The 14,916-nt window shown below is 37.4% G+C and overlaps 1 protein-coding gene across 6 annotated transcripts in view; it reads left to right on the top strand.

Annotated features, from left to right (window-relative positions):
- Positions 1 to 14,916, top strand: part of USP3 (ubiquitin specific peptidase 3) — an 85,376-nt gene that overhangs the window by 43,813 nt on the left and 26,647 nt on the right. For all 6 annotated transcript variants that reach the window (XM_045581803.1, XM_036439671.2, XM_036439680.2 and 3 more), the window contains one exon: positions 12,291 to 12,374. In XM_045581803.1, the coding sequence (XP_045437759.1) occupies positions 12,291 to 12,374 (84 nt within the window). The remainder of the gene's footprint in view (positions 1 to 12,290; positions 12,375 to 14,916) is intronic.

Genomic DNA, 14,916 nt, shown 5'->3' with positions numbered 1-14,916 from the left:
GCCTACATCCTCTCCAATCTGGGACCCCTTGGGATATGTACGACTACTGGTTTAGGCCCACAGGGATTGGGCCTAAACCAGCAGTTGGACATCTCTCTCACAATCTGGAGAATGGGCCAGGCACTTGCCAGCCTGACTGATTGCCCCTAACCGCTTCTGACTGCCAGCTTGATCATTCTCTAACCACTCCCCTGCCAGCCTGATTGATGCCTAACTGCTCCCCTGCCGGCCCAATTGCCCCCAGTTGCCCTCCTCTGCTGCTGCAGTTGGCCCCAATTTCCCTTTCCTGTAGGCTCGGTCACACTCCCCTGCCAGTCTGGTTGCCCCTAACTGACCTCCCCTGCAGGCCTGGTTCCCCCAACTGCCTTCCCCTGTTGACCTGGTCGCCTTTAACTGCCTCCCCTGCTGGCTTGATTACCCACAACTGGCCTTCCCTGCTGTCCGTGTTGTGGCTATGGTGCCACCACATTTGAGGGTGGGGCAGTCAATTAGCATATTCCCTCCTTATTGGCAGTGGGCATCTCCTTTATGACAGCATGAGAGTCAATTAACATATTCCCTCTTTGTTAGATAGGATAGTTTGAAGAACTCTATTCTACTGAACTGGACAACCTAGATGAAATGGACATAGTAGAAAAATAAAGCTCCCAAAACTCAATCATGAAGAATAAAAAAAAAACCCTGAATAGGCCAATAACTACTGAAGAAATTGAAGCAGTAATCAATAATCTTCCAGCAAACAAAAGCCCTGGCTTTACAGGGGAGTTCTAACAAGCATTCAAAGAAGAAATACCTGTCCTCCTCAGACTATTCAAAAAAATTCAATAGGAAGGCTCACTTCCAAGCTCTTTCTATGAAGTCAGCATTACCCTAATTCCAAAACCAGATAAAGACACCACAAAAACAGAGATATATAGGCCAATATTCTTGATGAACATAGATGCTAAAATCCTCAACAAAATTCTAACAGATCAGATCCAGCATTACATTAGAAAGATCATATGCCATGACTAAGCAGGATTTATTTTGGGGATGCAAGGTTGGTATAATACCCACAAATCGATAATTGTGATACTTTGCATTAAAAAATTGAGAGACAAAATCACATAATCATATCAGTCATTGCAGAAAAAGCATTTGACAAACTCGTAATACCCTCCACAAAGTGGGATTAGAGGGATCATACCTCAACATAATAAAAGCCTTATATGACAAACCTACAGCCAACATCATACTCAATGGTCAAAAACTAAATCCATTTCTCCTAAAAACAGAAACAAGAGAGGGATGCTCATTTTCACTACTACTGTTTGATGAAGTACTAGAAGTGCTAGCCATTGTGATCAGCAAGAAGAAGAAATAAAAGGCATCCAAATCGGAAAAGAAGTAAAACTGTCCTTATTCGCAGAGGACATGATACTGTACATAAAAAATCCCAAAGACTCCATCAAAAAACTACTAGACTTAATAAATGAATTCAGTAATGTAACAGGATACAAAATTAATACCCAGAAATCTATGGCCTTTTTATACATCAATAATGAACTCACAGAAAGAGAAACTAAAAAAACAATTCCATTTATTATTGCACCAAAAAAATTGATACCTAGGAATAAACGTAATTAAGGAGGTAAAAGATCTGTACTTGGAAAACTACAGTACATTGAAAAAAAAGATAGAGAAATACATAAACAAATGGAAGAACATACCATGTTCATGGATTGGTAGAATCAAATGATTAAAATGGCCATACTAACCAAAGCAATCTACAGTTTTAATGCAATCCCCATTAAAATACCAGTGGCATATTTCAAAGACCTAGAAAAAAACTCTAAAATTTCATATAGAATAAAAAAAGACCCCAATATAGCCACAACAATCATGAGAAAGAACAACAAAGTTGGAGGGATCACAATACCAGATATCCAGCTATAATAACAAACGACAGTTCTCAAAATTGCCTGGTACTGGCACAAGAACAGACATATAGACCAATGGAACAGAACAGAGATCCAGGAAATGACCCTAGCCATTATGCTCAATATTTGACAAAGGAGACAAGAGCATACAATAGAGTCAAGACAGTCTCTTTGCCCTAACTGGTTTGGCTCAGTAGATAGAGTGTCGGCCTGCCAACTGAAGGGTCCCATTCAATTCCGGTCAAGAGCATATACTTGGTTGCAGGCACATCCCTAGGAGGGGGGTTGCAGAAGGCAGCTAATTGATGTTTCACACTCCTCGATGTTTCAAACTATTTCTCCCTTCCTCTCTGTAAGAAAATTAGTAAAATACATTTTTTTAAAAGACTCTCTTTAATAAATGGTGTTGGGAAATTTGGACAAATATATGCAAAAACATGAAACTAGATCAACTTAAACCATACTCAAAAACAAACTCAAAATGGCTGAAGGACTTAAAATGTAAGATGGGAAAACATAAAAATCTTAGATGACTCCATAGGCAGCAAAATATCAGACATATGTCATAGCAGTATTTTTCCCAATACAGCTCCTAGGGCAGTGGAGACTAAGAAGAAAAGAAACAAATAGGACTACATCAAAATAAAAAGCTTCTGCACGGTAAAAAAAAACCATCAACAAAATAAGAAAGCCCACTGCATGGGAGAACATATTTCCCAATGCTATTTCAGATAAGGGGTTCATCTCCAAAATTTACAGAGAACTACAACTTAACAATCGGAAGATAATCTATTTTTTTTTTTTTTTAAATGGGCAAAGGACCTAAATAGAAACTTTTCGAAAGAAGATATACAGAAGACCGAGAGATCTTTGGTTTAGAGATCAACCAAAGGACTTGTATGCATGCATGTTAGCATAACCAATGGACACAGACACTGGAGTGGTAGAGTCTTGCCCTCGGAGTGGGAGTGGCGGGGGAAGTGGGGTCAATTGGGAAAAAGGAGACATATATAAAACTTCAATAAAAAAATTAGGAACATTAATTTGATATCTTATTGAGTTAATTGATTGAAAATACTGAACAAATAATTTTTGACACCTGATATAGTGTTGTCAAATTGATCCTTATCAATAGCTGAATTTCTGAGAATGCAAAAGTATAAAAGGAGTATTAAAACAAAATTTCTATAGATTTTTTTTCTTTCCTGGCAGGGTAATGTCTTAACTCCAAACAAAGAAATATTGTGAAATGATAATGAATTGATTCATTTTTCTTCAAAAAATCCCTTATATTTCACATTTTAAACACCTGTAACATTAGCAGTTTTAATCAAAACTAATGAAAATAAAGCTCTTACCTAGTGTGCTTAAGTTAATACTAAATCATTTTCTAAGGACGTTATGATTAAAAATAAAAAAGGAGAAAATCTTTTCTTTATCATTATAAACTCTTTGGAAACAAGTCTTCAGTGTGTACAGATTAGAGAACAGGAAGAGTTTTGTTTATTTAAAGACTATTTTGAAATTGAAAAAATAAACCCTTTAACAGAAGTGGTCTAAAAGCATAAAAACTGATACTTGTGTGCTTTTAACAAAGGATATGAGGCCAGGACTGGTTTGGCTCAATGCCAGGACTGGTTTGGCTCAATGGATAGAGCGTCGACTTGGGGACTGAAGGGTCCCAGGTTCGATTCCGGTCAGGGGCATGTATCTTGGTTGCAGGCATATCCTCAGTAGGGGTGTGCAATAGGCGGCTGATTGATGACTCTCTCTCATCGATGTTTCTAACTATCTCTCTCCCTTCCTCTCTGTACAAAATCAATAAAAAATATATATTAAAAAATAAATAAATAAATAAATAAATAAAATATATTAAAAAAAACAAAACAAAGGATATGAGTATTCTCTGCAGGTATTCTCCTACTTTCTTAAAATTGGCTTATTTTATGGCAATACATCAGAATTTAATGGAAAATTTAAAAATAAGCTTGCTTTTCTAAAATAGATTTTTGGATTTTAACTTTTCTTGTCTTGAAATACAATAGATGAAGCTACTAGGATATACACTTGGATGTTTTTCTTCTTCCATATCTATATGTTATCTATATATATAAAGAGCCAGGGTCCCTAATGTCCAAAACAACCAAATGCTCAACCAAACACTGTAAGTCAGTCTTGCAGTCAGTGCTGCAGATCAGCCCCAGAGATAGGCCCAGAGATGCTGACTGGCATAGAAACCCACCAATCAGAACCAAATCTGGGTGAACTGAGGAGCCAGTTGCTGCCTACGAGGCAGAGCTTTTGATGTTGACTATCATAGAAACTGACCAATCAGAATCTAATCTGGGTGAACTGCGAAGGCAGAACCTAAAGTGGGGGGGAGGATGGGTTTTAAGGGCAACAGCTATTTGCTGTAAGGTGTAACAAAGGGTTTAGGAGAAACCAAGATGGCATAGGTAAACCCCTGAACTTGCTGCTTCACACAATTAGTTCAAAACTAAAACTAAAAGACAAACGAGTATCATCCAGAACCACTGGAAGGCTGGCTAAATGGAATTTATACAACTAGAAGGAAAGAGAAAAGCACACTGAGACTTGGAGGAGGTACAGGAATGAAGTGCGGAGCTACAAAGGCGTGCACACATGTGCGGAAGGGGTCTGGCAACTGAGTATGCTGTTGTCATTTTTATTTTATTTTATTTTATTTATTTTAAAAATATATTTTATTGATTTTGTACAGAGAGGAAGGGAGAGAGAGAGAGAGCTAGAAACATCGATGAGAGAGAGTCATAGATCAGCTGCCTCTTGCACATCCCCCACTGGGGATATGCCCGCAACCAAGGTACATGCCCTTGACCGGAATCGAACCCGGGTCCCTTCAGTCCCCAAGCCGACACTCTATCCATTGAGCCAAACCGGTTTCGGCTGCTGTTGTCATTTTTAATTGGGAAGGAGATTCAAGCTCCCGACTGCTCTGAACTGGAGACTCAAGCTCCCGACTCTCTGAACTCCAGTTCTGGGCCAGACTCATTTGGGGAGAGAGTGGGCTGTCTGGCATTGGGCCAGAACACAAGGGTGGCTTTCTCTCAAAGGTGCTTGCAGCCATCATTGTTCCTGCACAGTGCCATGGGACACAGAAACCCAGAGGCCTCTTTGGGGCAGGGCTGACAGCCATTGCTGTTTGCTCCCTCCTGGTGATTTCCTGAGACCCCGCCCCACCCAATTTATAACCCCACCCACGCTGTGCGCAGAATGCTTTTGTGTATGAATGTCCTGGCCTTTTGTAATCTAAAATTACCTAACAAACAGCAACTGTGTCAAAAAGTCCCAGAACTTCCAAAAGAGGGCCTAAAGGTCCACAGCAGCTTGCATTGCTTCACAACTGGACCTATCTGGGCACCTCCAAACCCCAAACAAAGAGAAGGAATCTGCAGATATCTTTGTAGCTCCTACTGGGTGGCCTCAGGCAGTGGCTGACTTTGCACCTCCTTGGAGATCCAAGAGCCAGTGTACCCAGTGGTTAGAGTGAGACCATCCAGATTATCACTTTTCAGATCCATAAGAGACACACTTGGTGGCAGACTCTGCACCACTAGACCTTTAGGTCACCTAGCACACAAGGCCACTATATTAATACACGGAAGCAGCCAAAATGCAAAGACAAGTCACAAATGAAAGAAATGGAGGAAAGCAAACTACTGGATATAGAGTCCAAAACCACATTTATAGGGTTACTCAGGAATCTTCTGGAAACTTATGAGAAATTTATTTATTTACTTTTTAAACATTTTATTGATTTTGTACAGAGAGGAAGGGAGAGAGATAGTTAGAAACATCGATGAGAGTCATTGATCAGCTGCCTCTTACACACCCCCTACTGGGGATATGCCCGCAACCAAGGTACATACATGCCCTTGACCGGAATCGAACCCGGGACCCTTCAGTCCCCAAGCCGATGCTCTATCCATTGAGCCAAACCAGTTTCGGCAACTTATAAGAAATTTAGTGAGACCCTTGAGGATATTAAAAAAGACCAACTAGAAATTAAGCATACACTGATTGAAATAAAGAATAATATACAGAGATCCAACAGCAGACTAGAGGATCCCAAAAGTCAAGTCCTAGATTTGAAATACAAAGAAGCAAAAGACACCCAACCAGAAAAACAAAATAATCCAAGAATATGAAGATAGTCTAAGGAGCCTCTAGGAGAACTTCAAGCATACCAACATCTGAATTATGGGGGTGCCAGGAGAAGAGAGAGAGCAAGATACTGAAAACCCATTTGAAGAAATAATGACAGAAAACTTCCCCTACCTGGTGAAAGAAATAGACTTCCAAGTCCGGGAAGTGCAAGAACCCCAAACAAAATGAATCCAAAGAGGACCACACCAAGACACATCATAATTAAACTGCCAAGAGCAAAAGACAGAATATTAAAAGCAGCAAGAGAAAAACAGTTACCTACAAGGGAGCATGCATACAATTATCAGCTGTTTCTCAACAGAAACTATGCAGGCCAGATGGGAGTGGCAAGAAATATTCAAAGTGATGAATAGCAAGAACCTACAACCAAGATTACCCAGTAAAGCTATCATTCAGAATTGAAGGTCAGATAAAGAGCTTCACAGATAAGAAAAAGCTAAGGTAGTTCATCAACACCAAACCAGTATTATATGAAATGCTGAAGGGTATCTTTTAAGAAGAGGAAGAAGGAGGAAAAGGTAAAGATAAAAATTATGAACAACAAAGTGACAACAGATACATATCAACATATAAACAATATGAATCTAAAAATCAAGTGAATAAAAAATCTGATGAACAGAATAAACTGGTGAATATAATAGAATCAGAGGCATAGAAAGGGGGAGGACTGACAATTCTTGGGGAAGAGGGGGGGGGGTGCAGGATGAGTGGATAAAAATCGTACATCTATGGATGAGGACAGTGGAGGGGGGTGGGTAAGGGCAGAAGGTGAGGTGGGAACTGGGTGGATGGAAACTGGGGAGGGAAAAGAGGAATAACTAATATTCTGAACAATGAAAGTTCATTTAAAAAAAAAAAGGGGTTCATTTTTTAGTGACCAGTTTGGCAGTATAGTGCATATGGCTGCCTATCAGTCCATATATAGGGATTAAGTGTTTTTGTCTGCCAAGAGCATCTCCTCCTGATGAAAAAGGCTTCCCCACCCATTTAAGCAATCATATCCTATATAATCTATACTAATAAAAGGGTAACATGCTATTATAATTAGACCAGGTTGACCAGTCATCTGCTGCATGTCCGATTCCTTCCAGACAAAGTCATGGTGGAGGGGCAGAGGCAGTTAGGGGTGATTAGGCTAGCAGGGCAGGGCAGTTGGGGGTGAGATCAGGCTGGCAAGAGAGGGCAATTAGGGGGGGTGATCAGGCCAGCAGGGCAGAGCAGTGAGGGACAAGATCAGCCAGGCAGGGACAGGCAGTTAGGGGAAATTAGGCAGGCAGGCAAGTCAGCAGTTAGGAGCCAGGGGTCCTAAATTGTGAGAGGGATGTCCCCCAAGAGATCTCCAGTTGAAGAGAGTGCATGCTGGGCTGAGGGGCCTCCTACCCCTTGCCCCATGTATGAATTTTATGCACTGGGACACTAGTTTATAATAAAGCTGAAGGTCAAATTTGTCTCTCAGATATATAAACATTATGCCAGGGAATGAAAAGGAATTTAAAACTTAATGATAGATTTGTCATTATCCCCTTCTTGAGGGTACTTTCTGCATAAAAGTTTTGGTGATTTTAGTATTATATATGACTTATTGTATAAAGATAACTTTGTATCTAGTAGATTAAGAAATTTTTTTCTGTTGCATAGAAAGTCATGTTCATTTGTATGATGATTGTGACTTGTTTGAGATGGGAGAAGAATGATTTGGGAGTATTAGTTCCTTAAGAATATGATGTAGAACCGTATGACTTGGGTAGCTTCAATAACACTGATAATAGGAATGGAGGAAAAACTTAGAATTTTAACATCAGATGTAACATCTGTGTGGTACACTATGATGGCAATTAAAAGTGGCTTGGGGTCTGAGGAATTGAATGTTTCATTTTGATTTAATTAATATAAGTTAAATTGCCATATGTGGCTGGTAGTTAATCTATTGCATAATACAATCTCAAACTTAAAATTTGACATTGAGTATATTGTTAGGAAATGTTCAAAGTCTAAGACAAAACTTTGATGGAGGCAAAACCGGTCTGGCTCAGCGGATAGAGCATCGGCCTGGCCATGTGCCTTGGCTGCGGGCACATCCCCGGTGGGGGGTGTGCAAGAGGCAGCTGATCGATGACTCTCTCTCATCGATGTTTCTAACTCTCTATCTCTCTCTCTTCCTCTCTGTAAAAAAGTCAATAAAATATAGCCGAAGCCGGTTTGGCTCAGTAGTAGAGCGTCGGTCTGCGGTCTGAAAGGTCCCAGGTTCGATTCCGGTCAAGAGCATGTACATTGGTTGCGCGCACATCCCCGGTAAGGGGTGTGCAAGAGGCAGCTGGTCGATGTTTCTCTCTAATCGACATTTCTAGCTCTCTATCCCTCTCCCTTCCTCTCTGTAAAAAATCAATAAAATATATTTTTTTAAAAATCAATAAAATATATATTTTTTAAATTTAATGGAAACTCCCAAAAGAAAACAAGTCAATTTCATTAATTAAAATAGTTACAAATAATTATAACTTGAAGAAAATCTAGCCTAGTAAGAAGTATCAAAAAAATTATATAACTACTGAGTAAATTATACCTGCAGTCTGCCAACATATTCATTATTAAGGAAACCTCAGATTATTGTACCATTAGAAGCAAAAATGCATTTATAAAGAAACCAATTCTGATTTTATAAAACTAACATCAAAATAAAAGGAAACTATTAAAATATGACAGTTTTCCTCCATAAAAGTCAAATGTTCTATACTAGTGGATGAAATAGGAAAGCTGTTTTTGTTCAAGTCAGAAACAAGACAAATACTTCCTATCATCAATTACATGATTGTCACTGTAATTAAACTTCATTGTGGCAGTTCCAGCCATTGAAGTAAGTAATAAGTAAATGAAATAATTACTATAAACGTTGGAAAAGAAGAAAATAATTATTTCTGTTTTCAAATTATAGGATGCTCAGAAAACTCGGGGTAGTAGAAAACAACTAAAATTAATAAATTTTGAAATGGTGATACACACACACACACACACACACACACACACACACACACTGAGTGGCCAGCTTATTAGGAGGAAGATGGGGGGGGGAGAGCGGGGAAGAGATGACAGCAACCAGAACCCCACGTTGGTCTGGTGCCCCCACTCACCTGCTCCACCATCCTGCCATAGCCAACACTGCCATGTTCTGCATGCCCCTCCTGGTGGTCAGTGCACGTCATAGTGACCAGTTTGGTTGTACTGCTGTTCGGCCTATTTGCATATTAGGGTTTTATATATATAGATTAGTTTTACACAACTGATTTATTTTACTCTGCTGTAGCAAATCATAATTGCCATTCTTTGTAAAATTTGTGACATACCATACCTTTTAATTGTCTCATTAGTGTGTTTTCATTTGAAAGTTAAAAAAAGTTAAAATTTTTATTCTTACTAGTAAGCTAGAAAAATAATTTATTATAGTTAAAAATATATTTCAATTTTACTACCAATTGTGATTTACATAAATATCACTGTAACTCATGCTGTCTTCATAAACTAGTCAAGTAAACACATTACAATGCTGCATTGTTGTAAGGAAAAATAACTTCAACTGAATCATTCTGTTGATACAAACTAGATTGGTGCTCTGTTTATGTATATTATACTAGAAATGACATGCCCCCATCAAGACAATATGATATCTTGATACATTTACCTTTGATATTAGAAAATCCTTATCAAATGTATTATGAGGTCGTCTTAGGAGCACTAGTTTTTGTGTTCTTTTTAAGGGAAATTAGGTTTAATTATATTGTCCACTTTGCATCTTTATGATAGCACAAGATCCTAGTTTCTTCTTTTCCTTTTTGTTTTTTCTTTTTGTTTCCACTAGAAAGTACAATAAGCTGCAACACATCTATGTGATATAATAAAAGTGAAATATAGTTTCACCCCTAGACCATAAAATTGTCATTAATTAAAAAATATTTTGTACTGCTTCAGTTGTTAAGTAAAATTTTATATTAATTACAACTTTGAAAAATTAAAAGTCAGCCCTGGCCAATTTGGCTCACTTGGTTGGGCATAGATAGTTCTGTGCACCAAAAGGTTGGTTCCATCCCCAGTAGGGGGTGTACAGGAGGCAGCCATTTGATGTTTCACTATCACATCAATGTTTTTTTTTCTCTCTCCCTTCCTCTCTCTCTAAAAAGTCAACTTAAAAATCCTTAAAAAAATAAAATTGCATGAAACATATTAGCACAGCTCTAGAATCTATAGCAACTTATTCACTTTAATGATAAAAATTCACTTAGATGAAACAACTAGACCCAATTAAACAAGATTAGTTGAAGGAGACAAGGCCCAAAATAAGTCTATTTTAATATATGAAAACATTATTTTAACAGATGTTAAGTAATTTTATATCCTGGCTGAATGCATGAATTAAAGAATTGCTTTAATAAGAAAAAAAAATCAGTTACTTCATTTAATTTGAAACAGTTTGTTTCTTTATACAAAGCAAACAATTTTTAGGGAAGTTACACTATTTATGGAAGTTAAGGGGTTCACTTTTCAATTAGATAGTAGAATATCCTGTCAGTACATGAAAGGTGATGTAAATTTCCTTTTAGACTTCATTTCCCAGATGAACACTAGCATTTGGAGTATTTTTATTTTGAATAGAATACTGTTTTATTTGAAATACTTGCATAAGTATATGCAAACATAAAATTAAAATATAAGGAGGAATTAGAGTAACAGTGCAATTTCCTTCTTCAGTGAATGCTGAATGTTCATGGAAGAACCAAGTGCCTTAAGCCCAAATTTAGACAGAATAGATTTGACCCTCTTAACATCTTTGCTGAGAAGAACAAAGAATTAAAACTTTTCTCTTACATAATTTTTTACATATTTATCATAAAGTGATCATTACTCTCCTGCCATTATTGCTATTTAACCAAAGAGAAACACACTAGGATGTAAAAGGTGGCTTTTGTTATTGATAGAAATGTTCGTATTTGACTCTGGGAACTTGGACAGTAGATGAGAGAGATTTGGTTGACAGCATAGTAATGTTAATGGGAGGATGGGGTGTAAATTATTACATATGTAATTTAAAGTTTTCAAAAGCATTCATTTAAAGTTTTATTCACTAGAATAAAAGACACAAACCATGCTTTTGTATAAAAAAAATTTTTTAGTTACTACTTTGCCTCATTTTCTCATCAAATCTTTAAAATAGATTTGCTGTTTCAGATATGCAAGAAATGGTTTTTGGATTCTGCTAGAGATGACCTAATTTTTGCTAATTGCTATGCATTCAAAGTTTTGTTTGCTCAGAATGGCAGCATTACTGTCATTATTCCTCGGTAGTTAGAATAAGTGCTTTTATACAAAGCTGGTATTCAAAAGAATATATTGGTACTAACTCATAAGTTGTTTTTGTTAAAATTGGTCTTATCCCAGGGGAAAAAATTGAATGCTAATGTACAAGTTAAAATTTATTTATGTGTGATTCCTTATGTTATTTGGTTATTGATGTTCTGAAGCATGTAAACACACCACACATACACACACAAACACACACACACACAGAGTATCATTTTAAATGATATCAGTTTTCCAAAAGAGGTAGCCACTGTTTTATACTTTTGTTTTCTAGCACCTCAGAATGAAAAGATTCATTCTTCTCAACCATCTGAATACAATTTATTTTAGTTAAATTATGTTTAAAACACATAGTTTTATTTTTAGTGTTTTTATTCAACTCTCCCTACAGGTTAGTTAGTTACCTTCCCCCTATTTTTCATTTAAATCTCCCCCTGCCCCCAATTTCTCCATTAATTTGAGTTGGGAAGTATCACTTTAAAGCTTTATGAATAGAGTTGGTTGCTTTTTATTTCATTTTTCACATATTATGCATCTCTAAAAAGAATATAATAGAAGTAGCAGTTTATTTCATTTTTGAAGGAGGAATCGAGCTTTTGAATAAAAATGTGAAAGAAACTAGTGTTCATTGCCTACGTGGCTTTTTAAAAAGGCTCATAAAAACATTCCGCTGTGGATTCCAAGTCCTCTTTAAACTTGCCACCAACTGCCTGCAGAGCCATGTGATCATCTTGGCAGCAACCAGACCTTTTAGTGATTTCATTACTGTGGTTTCCTCAAGCTCTTTACACACATTGATGAATATTTTTCTTGCAGTTATCGCTGTGATGATTTTGTGGTTAATGACACCAAGCTGGGACTGGTACAGAAAGTCAGAGAACACTTGCAGAACTTGGAAAAGTAAGTAATAAGCCTTGGGGGGAGGAGGGATTGGATTGATTGGGGTTGAGGGATCTTTCTGAATCTTTGAGTGGGGATTTTGTTTATGAGTTCTATAACTTCATGTTTTTAGTGTGATTGAAATGTTAATAAAATAAGATTTGAGTTTGGCTATCTTAAACTGTGAAACAGTGCCCATAGTTAGTGGTCACATCTCAGCATTTATTTCATTTAATATTTGTCATAAATATATCCAAGGGTCCCAGGGCCTGTTTTTCAGTTATAACCCACCGACTTGTAAGCCACCTGGTTTATTTGCTAGGAGAATTTGGGGGGTGCAAGGAAAAGTCAGAAGACAATATGAAATCTTTATACAGTTACCTTTGATAATAGAAAATCCTTATCAAATGTATTATGAGGCCTTCTTAGAAGCACTGAAGTTTATGTGTTCTTTTTAAGGGAAATTAGGTTTAATTTTATTGTCCACTTTGCATCTTTATGATAGCACAAGATCCTAGTTTCTTCTTTTTCCTTTTGTTTTTCCTTTTTGTTTTCATTGGAAATATAAAAATATTTTGTTATGTCATCATAAAGAAATTAAAGAATTTATATGAATAGAATTTTCTTGCTGTAGCCAAATAGGCCATTCAGAGAAAACTCACTGGACCCAAAATTCAGGCAGCTAAATAAAAATCCAAATAGTGCCTTGGAAGCTACAGTGGATAGAAGCATAGTCCTGGAATGACTGCTGACTCAAGTGAAATCTGTGTAAATCATCCTGAGTCATTAGGTGCCATCAAATTTATTGTCACAGTTGATATATAAAAGGTATTACGAGAATACTAGCGGCCTGGTGCACGAAATTTGTGTACTCTGGAGGTGGAGGGGTGGGGATGGGGAGGTTCCTCTGTCCTTCCAGTCCAGGAGCCCTTGGGGAATGACTGACTGCCGGCTTAGGCCTGCTCTCCATGGCAGTCGGACATCCTTAGCACTGCCGCAGAAGTGGGAGAGGCCCCCACCGCCACCACTGCACTCGCCAGCCATGACCCTGGCTTGTGGCTGAGAAGAGCTCCCCCTGTGGGAGTGCACTGACCACCAGGGGGCAGTCCCTGTGTCCGGCGTCTGCCCCCCTGGTTGTCAGTGCACATCATAGTGAGTGGTTGAGCAGCCTTAGCATATCATTAGGATATTATGCTTTGATTGGTTGAACGGTCGACCAGATACTTAGCATATTAGGTTTTTATCATGTAGTATGTCAAAAGCAAGCTTAAATGTAAAGCCAATAGAATATTTTAAAATTGTATATTGAGAGGAAATAACTTAAGTTCTTCAAGTGAAACACTGCATAGCTTTGGTTAACTAAGTCTATGTGCATGTCTCTTTGACTAAATAGATTATAAAGCAGATAAGGGAAGAATTTATTTTTTTAAATCTAAACTAAAGCACTTTGGGTTTAAGAACTTTCTGGCTTGTCATCTTTTTTTTTTGGCTTTTTTCTTTTTCAAAGCACTTCTTCCCTTAATTGGAACAAAGCAGTCAGAGCCCTATCTAGGATTAGACAGACAAATCCAAAATATTTAATTTTGTCTGAAACAGTCACAATTAACTGTGAAGTAGGAGATTCCTGCAGTAATTGATGAAATATCACTCTTTGTGTGAAGTCATTGTAAAGATCTTACTACGATGGTGCTTTGTTGTAGAAGTGGGTAGCTAGCAGAATAGTTTTTCTCTTAAGTCTACTATCTAATCCCTAATAAATTAATCAGGACTAAGTTAAAGGGAAAAGAAAACATTCAGGAACCTGCATGCATTTATGCAGTTATCAATCTTTTATTTCCATTGACCATTTCATCATGTAAAAGATGTTGCAGACCACCTTGTCTACACTTCTACTTGGCCCACGGAAACATCTACCTTGTAATCAATCCTTTTCCTGTGTTGAAAAACACCTACATCCATTTTTATGTTTTCAAACATAGGCTTTAGTTTATAATGGGAGCTACATTTTAAAAACTGTGATTACATTTATGTTTTACTTACCTTGAGACTTTTCTGCATATTCTCTAGAGCAGCACTAGAACTTTGTGTAATCAGCAGTATCCAGTATGATAGCCACTGGTCACACGTGGCTATTGAGCACCAGAAAAGTGGCTAATGTGACTAGAGAACTGAATTTTAAATATTATTTAATTTTAATTTATTTAGATATATGTAGCCACATGCTGCAAGTGGCTACCATAGTGTGTGCATCTAGAGGATTTTGCTATTTTGAGACTTCCTGATGATAAATTTTAATGACTTTAGTTTTAAAAGCTAAATGTTTTATGTAGATTAAAAATAAACTGTTAGCCATTGTCACTAAGTAGCATATGTCCTATGCTTGTGATTCAACTTCTTTACTTACAGAATTTTAAAAAATATATATTTTATTGATTTTTTTACAGAGAGGAAAGGAGAGAGATAGAGAGCTAGAAACGTCGATGAGAGAGAAACATCGACCAGCTACCTCTTGCACACCCCCTACCGGGGATGTGCCTGCAACCAATGTATAATATATGCCCTT

This window comes from Pipistrellus kuhlii, unplaced genomic scaffold, assembly GCF_014108245.1.
Source record: "Pipistrellus kuhlii isolate mPipKuh1 unplaced genomic scaffold, mPipKuh1.p scaffold_m20_p_1, whole genome shotgun sequence".
NCBI classification, from domain to species: domain Eukaryota; kingdom Metazoa; phylum Chordata; class Mammalia; order Chiroptera; family Vespertilionidae; genus Pipistrellus; species Pipistrellus kuhlii.
Note: the sequence above shows the minus strand (reverse complement) of the source record. Positions and strands in the feature narration are given on the sequence as shown.